Genomic DNA, 16,554 nt, shown 5'->3' on the forward strand with positions numbered 1-16,554 from the left:
TTTCCATGACTCATCCGACTATCTGTTTTGCAGCACAAGTTGCAGCAGTCAGTTACCTGAAATTCACAATTCAAAACACAAATGTGTATTAAAGGTTATAATGAACTAGAAATCAATCAGCTAATGAGCAGTAGTAACACCAAAGCAGCTGCAAATAAAAAACACAGATACTTGGGTTGTCCTTTTTCCCTCTAAAAAAGCATTTTTTAATTTTTAGCAGGCAGAAATTCAACAAGTGATGCTTTCCCCCAACATTCCCAGAAAAGATGAAATTGCTGGATTTCTGCCCAATACACAACTGTACTTTTTAAAAGTCAGAGATTGAAAACTACAGCATAATGTGCCAGATTACACTTCTGTGATCTGAGATAAGGCATACATGACACCTACCAACTCAAGTTCTGTGTCTCTTTCAACAGAACTTTCATTTTACTTGTCCACAACCCAAGGGATAGAGTAAGAAATTTCAGTTCTCAGAACTTCTAGAAGAGACAGAAAGATGGAGTGAGACAGAAAGAGAAAGAGAGTATGAAAGAAAAAATAAAGGGAAGAGAGACAGATGAAAGGAGAAGGTCACAAATAAAGGTATAGTAGAACAATTTGATGGAACATGGGTGTTAAAGATTTCCTCTCTGTTCAGAACTTTGCACTTTTGACATGACCCCTCAGATGTTCCCCCATAACTCTTCCAGGTGCAAATCTGCCCAACAGTTTCACAACCCCTCCCCTCCCTATAAATGCCCATCCATGCACACTTCTTGCTAATGCTAAGAGTATTGTGAATACTTTTGTAGTACAACAATGGTGTCAAGCTGCAGTTATTATGTAGCCTTAACACTACTGTTTCTAGGTAGCTTGTCCTATGGACAATATGGTATCCAGAGTGTTAGTTTTTTAGTTTTACCTCATAGATATGACTGTGGAGAACACAATATGCAATTATTAGTTCATCCTAAGCCAAGCCATTCTGTCCGCTTTAAAGTTGTGGGTAAGTGTCTCTTATTTACTTCTCTCTTATTTAATAAAACAGAGTTAAAAGAAGAGTATCTTTTTATCTCAATATAGAAAACCTTCACCTTCTGAACCACTGGGGTTTGCTCTGTTCAACAGCTTATAGACATAAGCATTTATGAATAGACTGCCAACTATATTCTACTTGGTGCTGGCAAATATTCTAGGATTTATGAGTAACTAGCGTGGCCCGGCCATGCATTGCTGTGGCTTATTGGGGTGAAATGGGAAAGGAACAAAAGCAGCAAATCAATTGCAGAGGCCAGCAGTACGTGCTCATGCAAACACGCAGCCTGATACTGTGCGATGTCAGTGATGTGTGTGCCTGCATTCCTTGGGGGGGTGGGGATGGAAAGGCACCCCTCCCACACGTCTAGGCTGGCTGGTCATGATCCTTTACCTGGGAGTAAGTTTGGTTGGTGGCAATGGATGTTGCTTCCGAGGAAACCCTTTGAGGGGCGTGACGCAGCCATTCAAAGTATGTCACAGTTGCTGTACCAAGCTTACTCCTGAGTAATGCTAGTTTTCTTAACTGTAACTGCAGTATTCAGGGAATCTAGGGTGCCTGGGCCCTCCCTCCTGTCCCTTGCATGTCGCCCCTCACTCTCTTCCCTCCCGCACTTCTCTTCCCTGGCATGCCACCCCTCTCCCTCCTTCCCTTCCCTTTTCCTACGCTAGGGTGGTTGGGTCATATCAAGATGCTGGGCCCCCTCCCTTGCATGCCACCCCTCACTGTCTCCCCTCTCTCACTTCTCTTCCCTTGCCTGCCTCCTCCTCTGTCCCTTCCCTCTCCCTCCCTCCCTTCCCTCTCCCTTGTGTGTATGTGTGTGTGTTTCACTTCCAATTGAGTTACTGCCTATGTACTGTTTCCACTGCTCATATTTGGCCACCTCAGCGAACATTCTAAACTGCACGAACATTCTAAGGGTGACAGTTACACACAGGCAGCTGCATGTCCTTCACCATGGAGCGCCAGGAAAAAGGCGTTTTACCTGGGCCAGGTGTGAAATTTCAGGTATGTGAACATCTAAAAACACTCTCACCTGGCTGACTACAGTGGCTGGGAATTTTCAGAGAAGTTGGCCCAGCAGTTACTGAGTTATACTACCACTAACAAAAACACTGTTAGCTTTTTATATATATAGATAGATTGATGCTATACTAAAGAAAGACCGGTTCCTTCATAAAATAAATAAATAAAACACAAATGCTCAATTTGAAGTCATTAGCTATAGTAAGGTATCTGAGTAGTTTAGCAACAAACTGAAAGCAAAGGGAAGAGGCTGTGCACAAAAACAGAACTTTCCTTATAGCAAAAATAGTTCTCCCTGAAAACCAATGTTTCCCTGGGAGTGAAAGTGGAGATGCCAGTCTCCAGGTGGGACCTGGGTATCTCCTAAAATTACAGCTCCTTCGCAGAATACAGAGATCAGTGTCGCAGAAGAAAATCAGTGTTTTGGAGGGTGGACTTTCTGGTTTTGTACCTCACTGAGGTCCCTGTTTTCTCCTGGCTTAATCCTCACATCTCAAAGAGTGTCCCAACCTGGATCTGGCAACTCTGCTCCCCTATTACTTGCCAGTGACTATGGGGGATCTGACAATCCTAAGTGGAAAAGTTGTTTGTCTCACTTACCTCAGCTGGGTATACGGTTGCCAACCTCCTGGAAGCACTGGAGATTTCCCACTATTAGAGCTGATCTCCAGACAATCAAAATCAGTACTCCTGGGGGGAAAGGCTGCTTTGGAGGGTGGGCTTTGTGTGGCCTTTACACCCTGCTGAGGTCCCTCCCCTTCCCAAACCTTGCCCTCCCCAGGCTCCACTGCCAAAATCTCCAGTTATTTCCTGATCCAGAGCCGGGAACCCTAGAGCCTGGGTCTACTTCACTGTCTTCCCACTTAAACATTATCTCTGCAGTGGTATGGTAAAGTCTTTTTCTTGCTGTTGGTGTGAGCCAGGTCTATTGTTATTTTTATCAGAGCTTTAGAGGCCTATTTTGGAGAACCAGTTTTTTATACTTTGATCATGATGAGACTGTAACAAACTTTAAAAAAATTATAGAAGTCTCTGTGTGTGTGTGTGTGAGAGAGAGCATGTGACACTGTCTACTCTGGAAACTTGTTCTCAAATCCATATAAGGGAGGTTTCTTCAGTTTGCATCTAAAATTCTAAAGTTTCAATCAATGTGAATTAATGACAAATGTAAATGATCTAAACTTAAACTTAGTATAATACAAAGGGAGGTAACAGGTTTCTGTGTCTATTCTGTTTTAATTGAATGATCAGTGACTGCTTGTAAATTGGAATTGCCTGAGAAAATTAGCAATTTCTGCAAGACATAAATTTTTACTGAAGTTTTTTTTTTAAATTCTAGGAATGACCTTTTAGCTTATGGATAAACCTGATTATTGGTTGAGGTGTCCGTACTGTAAACTCATCTGTGTTGCTTCCAAAAGTGAGAACACCCATAGATGGGGCATCTGTTGATTGCCTGCTTTACTTATGGGCTGCATTTCTTTGCTGAGACTCAAGGCAGATTACAGAATGAGAAAACAGTGCAAGAATTTTTAAAGAACTGCCTTCAATTTTCAGACGTTTGAGTCATGCCAATGTTATAAAATGTTCTCCAGAACAATTCTGTGTACAAAATTTATTTCCTTTATGCAAAATGTGGGAACCTTCCTGACCTCACGAGGCAGCTCATTCCACCAGGTGGGAACCACAACAGAGAATGCATGCGTGTGGGCAATTGTTCATTGTATCCCTTTGCAGGGTGACTCTTTCAGGAGAGGCAGTTCTGCAAATACAGGGCTCCAAAGCCATGAAAGATTGTATAAGTAATAACCAATAACTTGAACTGAACCTGGGAACAAATTAGTAACCAATGGAGAGACTGTAGAATAGGTGTAATATGCATACTCTACCTAATTCCATACAGCAATTAAACTGCGGCATTCTTTACCAGCTGGAGTTTCTGAATTGTTTATTTTTTCATTCAAATTCTAAACCACACCTCTGCTTTCGGGCTCAGGGCTGTTAAAGGTCACACTCTTGTCTTAAAGGGCATAGTCATGTTGACTGTATTACAATGGTCTAGCCTTGAGATTACCATGGCATGAGCTCACATGGCCAAGTCAAGTTAGGCAGCCACCTTCCAGTTTATATGAAGATGAAAGTATTCTTTTAGCTGCATTAACTTGCTTGTCCACCAGTAAGCCTGGGTTCTTAACTGTATAAGTGAGACTCAGCTGAACTCCATCTAATATAGAAAGCATGATACCCTCACCACAACAATGTTGGGAAGTCTGAATAAAGAAATATAGTTGAGTGTAACCAGTGATCTTCAAAGCAGGGTAAGTTCACATAGAATAAGCAAACTAGTTGGCAGGCAAACTAATAAAGAGGGAAAGTCAAGGGCAAGTTACTTCTGGATTTGCTAGAGCAGGGGTAGGGAACCTGCGGCTCTCCAGATGTTCAGGAACTACAATTCCCATCAGCCTCTGTCAGCATGGCCAATTGGCCATGCTGGTAGGGGCTGATGGGAATTGTAGTTCCTGAACATCTGGAGAGCCGCAGGTTCCCTACCCCTGTGCTAGAGAGACTTGATTTCTTTCTGTAAACTTCAGAGCTGGCTCTAGCTATGGAAATGGTAAGTGAATCTTAATGACTGCTTCGGGATGAGTACCATAACATCTAATGGGCTGATCCACATTGTTGTATTCTACTTAAATTATTAAACACTGTTCACGAACAGTAAAATATCTGATTGTAATTATCTGCAGATGAATTTGGAAAAATCTTTGAAGTTACAAATTGTTCAAGCTGCCTTCATTGGGTAACAGTCAGTGAAGATGGAGCAGTATTTTCTGCTGGGTACCAGGGTTGCCATGTGTATCACAAGGTAAGGTCCAACTGCTCTGAGCCTTGCTGGCCAGGAATAGAAAGGTAACGGGCAGTACAGAGAAAACACAGGCGAGTGTAAGTTCATAGACTTTGAGGCAGGGGGTTGCTAATTGAAATGTAGGGACTTTCAATCTAGTTTCATAGATAATTATTGTTGAACAAATAATCACAAACTCCAGACATTAAATCTGCCACTTGTACCAAAGTGTCCCCATAAGAGAAATGTGTAGCTGTATTTTTTATCTTTTTTTGCTAAAAAAATCTGTGTCCAATTTGAGTCAGTTGCAACTTCCTATGTTGAAATGTCACTGCAATAAAGTTTTCTGTCAACGAACCCTGTAGGCACTGCAGCTATATCCTAAATTGGAACTGACTAGCCTGCATATTTTGATCAGTGCCCCATGTATAGTAACAACTACTTCAGAGGTTTCAAGTGGTATTATCATAACATTCTGATTTGATGAATTTTCCAGGATGGGCACAACTACCTGAAGGTTCGAGTAGAAGAACTGACAATAAATGGAAATGTTGCTGCTTTTCATGATATCAACATGGTCTGCCCTAAACCTGAAGAACAAATCTTGACACCAGAGGATGGCATGCGGCTTGGGCCCCAGCCGGTGTACCCAGGCCTGGTGCGCCCTGTACCTGCTCAGCCCCATCCTGCCCTGGTGCGGCCAGTATCTGCTCAGCCCCAACCAGGCCTGGTGCGCCCTGGGCCTGGTCAGCCCCAGCCTGGCCTAGTGAGGCCAGTGCCTGCTCAGCCCCAACCTGGTCTGGTGCACCCAGTGCCTGCTCAGCTCCAGCCTGGTCTGGTGCGCCCAGTGCCTGCTCAGCCCCAACCTGGTCTGGTGCGCCCAGTTCCTGCTCAGCCCCAGCCTGGCCTGGTGCGACCAGTTCCTGCTCAGCCCCAACCGGGCCTGGTGCGACCAGTGCCTGCTCAGCCCCAGCCTGGTCTGGTGCGCCCTGTGCCTGTTCAGCCCCAGCCTAGCCTGGTGCGACCAGTGCCTGCTCAGCCCCAACCGGGCTTGGTGCGTCCCGTGCCTGGTCAGCCCCAGCCTGATCTGGTGGGGCCAGTGCCTGCTCAGCCCCAACCAGGCCTGGTGCGCCCTGTGCCTGCTCAGCCCCAACCCGGTCTGGTGCGCCCAGTGCCTGCTCAGCCCCAGCCTGGCCTGGTGCACCCTGTGCCTGCTCAGCCCCAACCCGGTCTGGTGCGCCCAGTGCCTGCTCAGCCCCGGCCTGGCCTGGTGAGGCCAGTGCCTGCTCAGCCCCAGCCTGATCTGGTGCGACCAGTGCCTGCTCAGCCCCAACCGGGCCTGGTGCGCCCAGTACCTGCTCAGTCCCAGCCTGGCCTGGTGCGACCAGTGCCTGCTGAGCCCCAACCGGGCCTGGTGCGCCCCATGCCTGGTCAGCTCCAGCCTGATCTGGTGAGGCCAGTGCCTGCTGAGCCCCAACCAGGCCTGGTGCGCCCTGTGCCTGCTCAGCCCCAACCCGGTCTGGTGCGCCCAGAGCCTGCTCAGCCCCAGCCTGGCCTGGCGAGGCCAGTGCCTGCTCAGCCCCAGCCTGGTCTGGTGCGCCCAGTACCTGCTCAGCCCCACCCTGGTCTGGTGCACCCAGTACCTGCTCAGCCCCAGCCTGGTCTGGTGCGACCAGTGCCTGGTCAGCCCCAACCGGGCTTGGTGCATCCCGTGCCTGGTCAGCCCCAACCTGATCTGGTGCGCCCTGTGCCTGCTCAGCCCCAACCTGGTCTGGTGCGCCCTGTGCCTGCTCAGCCCCAACCGGCCGTGGTGCGCCCTGTGCCTGGTCAGCCCCAACCTGGTCTGGTGCGGCCAGTGCCTGCTCAGCCCCAACCGGACCTGGTGCGCCCTGTGCCTGGTCAGCCCCAACCTGGTCTGGTGCGACCAGTGCCTGCTCAGCCCCAACCAGGCTTGGTGCGTCCTGTGCCTGCTCAGCCCCAACCTGGTCTGGTGCACCCAGTACCTGCTCACTCCCAACCAGGCCTGGTGCACCCTGTGCCTGGTCAGCCCCAGCCTGCCCTGGTGCGCCCTCTGCCTGCTCAGCCTCAACCAGGCCTGGTGCGCCCTCTGCCTGCTCAGCCTCAGCCGCCGCAGCCGGGGCTGGTTCACCCAGTGCCTGGTCAGCCCCAACCTGGTCTGGTTCGCCCAGTGCCTGGTCAGCCCCAGCCTGGCCTGGTGCGCCCTGTGCCTGCTCAGCCCCAACCTGCCCTGGTGCACCCAGTACCTGCTCACTCCCAACCAGGCCTGGTGCACCCTGTGCCTGGTCAGCCCCAGCCTGCCCTGGTTCGCCCTCTGCCTGCTCAGCCTCAACCAGGCCTGGTGCGCCCTCCGCCTGTTCAGCCTCAGCCGCCGCAGCCGGGCCTGGTTCACCCAGTGCCTGGTCAGCCCCAACCTGGTCTGGTTCGCCCAGTGCCTGGTCAGCCCCAGCCTGGCCTGGTGCGCCCTGTGCCTGCTCAGCCCCAACCCGGTCTGGTGCGCCCTGTGACTGCTCAGCCCCAGCTGCCCCAGTCTGGCCTGGTGCACCCAGTGGCTCCTCCACCCCAGCCTGGATTTGTGCGCCCAGTGCCTGCTCAGCCCCAGCCACCGCAGCCTGACCTGGTGCGCCCATGGTCTCAGCTCTATCCTCTAATATACAACATAGGTAAGTGCAATATACAACATAGGTATGTGAACTTCCAGTATATGATAATTATTGCTAGCCTTTCAAATGCTCTACTTGCATAAGTTAGTTACCTCATTTAGCACAGCTTTGAATTCAGCATGCACTGGTTGTATTGCTGTCAACTGCAGATTCGTTTTCTTGAAATGTGCCTCTAATTTTTTTCACATATTTTAACAGCTCTACATAAATTTTGAGCCAGAATGCTGTATTGGTTAAGATGTCAGACTGGGGCCTTGGAAACCCAGGTTCAGTTCCCCATTCCGCCATGGAAACTGGCTCTTAGCCTTGGCCTGGCTAGTATTTGGATGGGAGACCTCCAAGGAAAACCAGGGTTGTGACACAGAGGCAGGCAATGGCAAATCACCTCTGAAAATCTCTTCCTTAAAAACCTTTTGGGGCCACCATAAGTCAGCTGTGACTTGAAAGCAATGCAAAACTCCACATTTATACCACAGCGACATATTAGTATGTTTTTATAACTATATCAGTGGCTACTACCAATGTTGACATTTTGAATTACCCTTGAAATATTTTGTAACATAGTGACATAAGTATTCCAGCAAGTAGTCAGAAATGGATTAAAGCTAATAAATATTAACTTATTCTTAGATGGATCTTTTTCATCTCTGCCACAATCTTTTCAAATGTCTTCGTTGTCCTGGAGCAGAGGTTGTTCTCCATTGTCCATCTTGCTGCTCTGCGTCATTATAAAATGTGATGTTCTGCCATAACTGTTCAGCAGCTGATGTCTGATGGCTGCATACCTCTGTCAGTCAATATTTGATGCCTATCAAAAATAATGAAGAGGGTGCCATACATACTTTTCTTAAATTGTTTTTGGCTGCTAATAGAGGATTCAATAGGAAGCTGGCCATTGCATTAGCACAGTGTTCTGTGTGCTGTATAATGTATGCCCAAACAATGCAGGTGAAGGTACCATACACAAATTCAGCACCAAGGTGCTTATGCTTGCTCCCTCAAATGAATGAAGTGATGGTATGCTTTTCTTTTGGGTTCTTGCAGGCACACATTTAACAATGGAACAATGTCGAGTTCTGAGCAGGAAAATCCCCTGTGCAGATACCTATGATCAAGCAACTTGCCATCAAGCTAGGTGCTGCTATGATGACAGTGACTTTAGTACCCCTTGTTACTATGGAAACACAGGTAAAATCTGACATTTGATTGGTGAACAGAATTCCTTATACTGTTGTGATAGTTCTTGAACAATCTGGTGCTGCATTTGTGAATGTGTCGAATATGTTAACTTTGGGGAGCAGGATGATGCAACTGTACTACAGAATGTTACACGTTTTGCTGAAATGGCTGGGCCATCTCCCAGAGGGTGAATGGATAATGCAGACACTGTAGTTGTTATCACTCTGTCACTGAGAGCTGTTCTATGATCCTTTTGCTCCTTACAGTCACTGTTCAGTGCCTTACGGATGGCCACTTCATCCTGGTTGTCTCTAGGGACATGTTGGACTACCCAGTTGACCTTGACACTGTTAAGTTATCTTATGCCCAAGCAGGGTGTGACCCTGTCAGGAGAACAGAGGCTTTCCTTGTCTTCCGCTTCCCCCTGACTCAGTGTGGCACAACAGTACAGGTGAGAATGCCTCCACTTTTAAGCAAGGGAAAATGCTCAGAGTTGAAATTGTTGTGTAGTTGAATATACATTTTATCTTTTCTGTCTTTCCTAGCTGATTGCTGACAAACTAATTTATGAAAATCAACTGATCTCTGGCATTGATATCCAAGATGGGCCAGATGGATCCATCACCCGAGACAGCACATTCATGTAAGTTTCTAATATGATACATTTGAAGCTGCCAACAGACTTGAGTGTGGGGAAAATGGCCTGGCCTCTTTCTCTCCCTCTAATGGCTGATAGGAATGGTAGATGGTAGATAGGAATCACTTCATCATGGTCTGGAGATCACCACTGGATTGGATCTAAAGATTCACATGTAAAGTTTCACTTGGTAGAATATGTCAGTCTATGTTCTGCAGCCCCCATTCCAGCCAGCTGCCCCTGAATTCTGGGGACCCCTGGAAGCAGTGGTAGGAAAGCTGTAGCAGTGGTATGGCCTTTGGACTTAATAGCCTTATAGTGCCCCACCACCTCCCAATGCAAGATCCAGTCACTAACTGACTACATCACTACAGGCTTCAAGCCTGTTCTCACTTATTTAGTAGTGAACAACTCATGGAGTAGTGTTGACTTCATCTAGAAACAGTGACCATTAGACTCAAGAGGGGAATTTTAGTTACACAGTAAGAAATGTGAGTATTTGCTGTATAAAGATAAAAACCTGAATTCCATTTCTTAGTATTTCCTTTGCTGCTATGCCCGGGCATAGGGAGAAGGGCCCCAAACCATGACACTGTGGCTTAGGTACAGAAGAAGTTTTTATACAACACAAAATTAATTTATAGAATTTGCTGCCACAAGATGGAGAGATGGCCAATACAGTAGATTGTTTTAAAGAAAAGATTAGGCAAATTGACAAGAGGATGGTTATTAGCCACAGTAGCTAAATGGATCTTCCGTATTCACTGGAAATATACTTTCAATGCTAGATGCTCAGGAGAAACAAGGGAGATGAGATAAATAAGCCATAGCAGCAATGAGGGGAAGGCCAGCACACCACAGGACATTGTTTCCAATAATGGAGAACGAGGTTGATTAAGACTTACATCAGACATGTGTAATGCTCACACTGAAATGTTAGTACTTTTAATATGGGTGAACCAGCACAGCTTCGCAGCGGGGTGTAGGGAGAAAAGCAGCATTTCTGTCCAATATCAAAGTCTAAATTCTTGCAGTTACCTTTCTAATAAGATACAAATACAGCTGAAGGCATTCCTCACCCCAAAATACTAACTTTATCTATGAATGTCTTTGAAGATTCCCACAGGTAATAAATTTGAAAGACACAGAAAAATTATGTGTGAAGGTCCTTAAGTTAAAGTTTGATTACTGTCATTCCTGCTTACTTCAAAACAATTCATTCTGGAAAATAAATAACAGCATCCTGTAAAACCAAGTTCTGCAGCCAAAAAAAAAAAGTATGGGGGGATGCTTTTGTTTTTTGCATAGAATTGTATAAACGTTTGACCGAATGATTTAGAAGTGAATAGATGTTTTTGAGAGTATCTCCAGGGATCTTGTTAGTAGAACATCACATATAACCTCCAAAATTCTTTCTTGGCAAGTGTAATGGCTAGTAGCTCATTTGGGCATTTTGTGTGTCTGCTTCTCTCCTCTTTGGAAACTGAATTCTGTGAGACTTCTGGAATGCTTGCTGTTCTGAGTGTCCCACTGCACTGCAGCTTCTTTTCTCTGATGGAAACTGGGGCCTTCTGTATGCCAAGCAGATTCTCAACCATTCAGCCCCAGCCCCTCCTTGATTTAACCTTCTGTCCCATTGCACAGTTCTTGAGAATACAAATGTCTTACTAATAACATTTGGTGTCAGTCTCCTCATAGCCATTACTGCACCGTAAGCTGAAGCTTTCCGTTAGTGCTGAAGATTCCATACTAGAATACATTTTTGCTTGTGTCTGCAGTAGGGTTAGCCAGAATGCCAGGTCCTCTTTGACCACTGGCAGGGAGTGGCAGGTTGCCAGATCCAGGTTGGGAAACCCCTGGAGATTCTGGAGCTGGAGCCTGAGGAGGACAGGGACCTCAGTGGCGTACAATGCAAACTAGCCCACCCTCCAAAGCACATCCGTTTTCTGTAGATGAGCTGTGATTTCAGAGGTGCCCCAGGGCCCACCTGGAGGCTGGCATCTCTGGGCTGCAACAGAATGTGAAGCACAACATCTAAAGCACATTGCTTAACTAGGGTTGCTAGCTCTGATTTGAAAATACCTGGAGATTTGGGGAGTGGAGGGTAGGGAAAGTGGGGTTTGAAGAGGAAAAGGACCTCTACAGGGTTCAATGCCGTGGTATCCACCCTCCAAAGCAGCCATTTCTTTCCCCAGGGGAAAGCAGCCACCTGGAGATCAATTGTAATATCAATCTCCAGGACCTACCTGGAGACTGGCAACTCTAAACATAGGTCATATTAAGACCCTCTTGAATTTGACTTGATTTCCAAGTTCGCATTTAGGACTTCAGTACCTAAAGGACTGTCTTTCTATAACATTAGCCTATATGGATGCTGAGATCAATCAGGGAGGCCCTGGGTTGTATAGCCTCCACCATCCAAATTTGGCAAGTATGCTGCTAGCAAGATTCCTCATCAAATGTGACCAGACTGTGGCATTCTCTTTGCCATGAAGCAAGTCTACCAACATCATCCTAGATTTTTAGAAATACTTCTGGTTTATGTAACTAAAGTAGATAGATTTTGTTATGGACTGCTGTGGCCTGCTGGCTGGCTTTTGCAGGTTGGCTACTGGTTCAGAATGGCTTATTTTGCTGAGCAGTTGGTGGTCCTACATGTCTCATTGTAAAACAACAACCTAAAATGTTATGCATGCTGCTTTAGAAAGCAGGTCAAAAAAAAGTAGGATAGAGATATCTCAACAGTAAATGGAACTTTGTCATCTTCTGTATGCAGTCTCCATGCCCGCTGCGTCTACAATGCCACTGACTTCCTGCCAGTCCAGGCTGAAGTCCTCTTGCCTCCCATTCCAGTTCCGATTTCCCAGATGGGACCTCTCCGGCTTGAACTGCGCATTGCTACAGGTCAATATAATCCTAAACTTAGTGCCAAAACCACTATCTTCAGTTGAAGATCCACACTGTTAACACTTCTGCTTTGCCTCACATCCCCAGATGCCAGTTACACATCCTATTACTCAGACAGCGATTATCCTGTGGTGAAAGTACTCAGGGACCCTGTGTATGTGGAAGTTCACATCCTGCAGAGGACGGACCCATCCTTGGTTCTGGTTCTGCATGACTGTTGGGCTACTCCCAGTGCTAATCCCCTTGAGCAGCAGCAGTGGCCGATCCTGGTGGATGGGTGAGTGAAAAAAAAGTTGCTCATTCTTGATTGCGGAGGATTATCTTCCATGGTCTGTTTGAATGGCAGTACTTCTCGTTCTCAGGTGCCCATTTGAAGGAGACAACTACAGAACCCAGCGGCTGCCCCTGGAGCCTACCTCATCTGAGATGTCTTTTCCAACTCACTACCAGCGTTTCATCATTTCTACTTTCACATTTGTGGATTCTGGCTCTCAAGCGGTGCTCAGTCAGTTGGTATGGAAATATATTTACAGTTGCTTGCCAAGAAACACTATATTGACAGAAACCACTATTCTTCCATGGATGTAGTAGATAGCAAAGAGTGACAAACTTGCTAGCCAACTGTCATTCTGTTCTGCCATGCCTTCTTCACAAATGTGTACATTGTCCTTAGGTTAGAAAGCTTCAATGGGGAGCTAGGGTACGGCTGTAATAAATGCTTTCGTATTCTCTACTGATGGTAATCCTTGTGCTGCTTATAGCACAGCAAACTCAGGATCCAAAGAACTCCATGATGGTACCCATATGTTCTTGTTGGTAAACCAAGCTGCTCTTTAACAAATATGCTGGTAATAAAATAAGAATCCTTAGTCAGTGACGTTCACATCTTGTTTATGAACTGTAGTAATACTTATAAGTGAGACTTTGTTGTTGCAGGTATACCTCTTCTGTAGTGCATCAGCCTGCTACCCTTCCCAGTTTGAGCCTTGCAGATCAACATGCAGCACTAGATCTTCTCCAAGTGAGTGATCTCTCTGCCTGATGCTGATTGGTTCCTAATGTGAAAACCCAACATCCCTCCAGAGACAGGGGTACATGTATACAAGGCCTGTTATTACACACTCTTATTTGTGATTGATTCTGGATGGTTCATACACCATATTTCCCACTATATCCTACTGAAAAGATACTGCTTGAACATTTTAGGGAGAAAGGCTGATATCTTGTTGCAAGTGTAGGTATTTCTCTCTGGTAAGAGATACCTCTTTGTTACAGCAGAGTGCACAGAGGCAAAACACAGTGGAGTTTACTCAAGCATGCATGTGTGCTGAGAACAAAAGATACTCGGAGCCAGTTTGTAATTTCAAACTAGTATGAATCGTTACTAGAAATTCCATTCTAGATAGGAAAGTGAAGAGAGAGATTCTCTGTTCTAATCTAAATAGCTGGATGGAAAGAGATTCTATCCACATCTCTGAACAAATGGTGCAGGATGGAAAAAATATGCATATAAAAATGATGATATGTAGACAAGAAGCAGGAGGAAAGGAAGTTCTGTGAGAGTAGCAATGTACACATCAAATGGATAGTGTCAGAGCAGTAGAAAAAAGGTCCCTCTAGCTATCTGATTCACTAATCACTCCCCCTCTGTCACTGAGGCAGGAGATAGCACAAAGTCTTTCACTTCCAACAGCAAGAGTGGTTGGGAAGTTGAAAATGGAATCCAAGAAGAAAAACTGTACATTATAGTATGTTAAATGCATGGAGCAATGCTCAAATATCTTTTTGTAGAGAAGCACATGGAGTAGGTTGCCTAGACCTTTCTCTCCCCAAGATCTTCCTGTTCCAAACTGCCCCTCCTCCAGAATTCTAGGTAAATACATAGGACATATATACTTCCAGTGGGCAAGTAGCAATTTACCCTTATGAACAAGCACCTGGAATGTTTCACTGTTAAAATGAGTTGTTGAATTGAATATTCTCATAAATGATCACACAAAAGCAATCCTTGTCATTACTATAGCAATGGCTAAAGTTCCTTCTTGCTGCATCTCCTAGGAGGCCGCAGGTTTGTGAACCCGGTGAATAGGACGACAGAGCCCTTGGATTTGGCAAGCTCTCATGGGCCTGTGATCTTTGCTGAGGAGACCAAGGAGCCATTGTCTAATAGTAAGTGTCTGATCATCTCCCTGACCCTGTTTTGTTTTCACTGCTAACAAGGGACTCAAACCACATAGCTACTTGTCTGTTCATGAATCCCTTCGGAAGGATTCCAGGCAGGTAATTGCTGAAGAACATAAGTCTCTACTGAAGCAGCCTAGGATGTGCAATGGAATACAGTAGAGGTAACTTTGAAGGCATGAAGAGTAGTAAACATGTTATGATCTCCCCTGATTTGAGAGACAGTGGACTGAAGCAGCTCATAAAGCCAAATAGTTCCTTTTCAAGCATCTGGTCTACTATGCAGTAACTTCAATTCTTTGAACAAGTTCTCTGTTGTTTCAGAGAAGTTTCAGGCTCAGCTCCCTCCCTGCTAAGTGTTTCTTGATAACTTGAAAGGTCTGCAAGAGGAGACTTCTTAATTGGTCAGACTGCCTTGTGCAACAGGGTACCACAGTCTTTCAGAATCCAACTTAACTGCTCAGCACATGTGAGCAGTTTCAGTTTCTCCTCCTTTGCATGTAGAACAGGGAACTCTTATCTTCTGAATAGTCCTATCTGATGAGGTTGAGCCATTCCTTCAGTTTGATAAAAGTCCACATTTAGAGCCTGGAAAATCCAAAGCATTTTTCAGTTGGATCTCCTGTACTGAATGACCACACCATTTTTATCCTGGAACTGTGAGGCAATTGGGAGCAACAGCTACCTGTTTTCCCACCCACCCCTGGAAGCTGATTTTGGGCAACAGACATTTTTCTTTTCTTTTTTTGATCGTCAAGTCGCAGCCAACGTAGGCAACCCTGTAGGTTTTCAAAGCAAGAGACATTCAGAGGTGGTTTGCCATTATCTGCACCTGCGCAGTGACACTGGTGTTCCTTGGTGACAAGGAATACTGACAAGAGCCAGCCTTATTTAATTTCTGAGATCAGACGAGATTCTAGCATCCTAAAACTAAAGAAGCAGGCAGCTTTTTTTGCCAGCCATAAGCTTTTGCCTAAGCTGCTAAAAGACAAATCTTTTGGATTATTTTAGGAGTTTATTTTATAGTACTCTCTCCCCCCCACCCCCATGTCTGCTTTTGAGGGCAACGTGAAAACGTAGCAGTAACATGAAAATCTGAGTTTTATAATTGAAATGAATTGGTCTATAAACATTTGTGGCAGAGGCCAATGAGAACTAACCCTTTCCTTACTTTTGGGGTGTGGGCCAAGGTTGCACAGAGACTGGCTGCAGTTAAAGGTGAGAAGGCAGGTTAGCAGGAAGATCTGCTGCTTGTCCCCACACTTCTGCAACAAGTGTACATCTGGTCAGTGATGTCTGCCACTATCTAATGCAGAAAATGGGGTTGGCCATAGCTCTTTATTACACGAATGGGGAAACTTGTATAGCCATTATATATGTGGTGAAGGAAATAGATGCTTGCTGCTAGAATAGCTATAAATCTTGAAGCTGGAACAGATTTGGTCATTCACTGATGCCATCTGAATAAGGAACTGTGGCTGAACATGTTGGTGCTGTTCTAATATTACTATTTATCTATTCCAGGGTCAGAACTCCAAACAGATTTTAACTCCGTTATCTTGGGGTTTCTTTCTGTGGCAGCTGTGTCTTCTGTGGTTGTATTGCTGATCATGGTCTGGAGATGGAACCATAAAAGATCATGACTGTTCTCTGTAGCAGAGATGTAAGACAAAAATAAAAGCCAATGATAATCCACAGGAAAGCCAGTGTGGTGTAGTGGTTGGGAGTGTCTGACTAGCCTCTGGGAAACCCATTTGGGCCACGAAGCTTTTTGGTAGCCGTGGGCCAGTCACACATTTTCTCAGCCTAACCTGTCTCACAGGGTTGTTGCGAGGGTAAAGGAGAAGAGAATGATGTAAGACACCTTGGGTCCCCATTGGGGAGAAAGGTGGGGTAAAAATGAAATACATAAATACTTCTGGTCTTGACTATCAATACTGTAGCAAGTAGAATTGGACCAATAACTACTGCACCATTAAATATGTAGTCTTCAGGCAAAAGACATCAACCCAGTGATTCACCTTGGCAGTGTATTCACAAAATGCCCACTCCTACATTTTCATTCTTCATACCTGAAAAA

The 16,554-nt window shown here is 45.7% G+C and overlaps 1 protein-coding gene across 1 annotated transcript; it reads left to right on the forward strand.

The window, feature by feature from the left end:
* The first annotated feature begins 801 nt into the window (after positions 1-801).
* Positions 802-16,117, forward strand: ZP1 (zona pellucida glycoprotein 1). Its single transcript, XM_048484553.1, has 12 exons — positions 802-988; positions 4,792-4,910; positions 5,386-7,570; positions 8,615-8,758; positions 9,016-9,200; positions 9,295-9,392; positions 12,163-12,290; positions 12,381-12,570; positions 12,656-12,806; positions 13,230-13,314; positions 14,352-14,462; positions 15,999-16,117. Exons 1-12 carry the CDS (start codon positions 802-804, stop codon positions 16,115-16,117), a joined length of 3,702 nt encoding a protein of 1,233 aa, XP_048340510.1.
* The last annotated feature ends 437 nt before the right edge of the window (positions 16,118-16,554 follow it).

This window comes from Sphaerodactylus townsendi, linkage group LG02 (genome assembly GCF_021028975.2).
Source record: "Sphaerodactylus townsendi isolate TG3544 linkage group LG02, MPM_Stown_v2.3, whole genome shotgun sequence".
NCBI classification, from domain to species: domain Eukaryota; kingdom Metazoa; phylum Chordata; class Lepidosauria; order Squamata; family Sphaerodactylidae; genus Sphaerodactylus; species Sphaerodactylus townsendi.

What these genes read in the sequence shown, in the direction of transcription:
- ZP1 (XM_048484553.1), top strand. Translation starts at nt 802, where the DNA reads ATGGTGTCAAGCTGCAGTTATTATGTAGCCTTAACACTACTGTTTCTA. An exon ending in TGTCCGCTTTAAAGTTGTGG is followed by an intron (nt 989 to 4,791) that starts GTAAGTGTCTCT and finishes AATTATCTGCAG; the next exon opens with ATGAATTTGGAAAAATCTTT. An exon ending in ACCCGAGACAGCACATTCAT is followed by an intron (nt 9,393 to 12,162) that starts GTAAGTTTCTAA and finishes TTCTGTATGCAG; the next exon opens with TCTCCATGCCCGCTGCGTCT.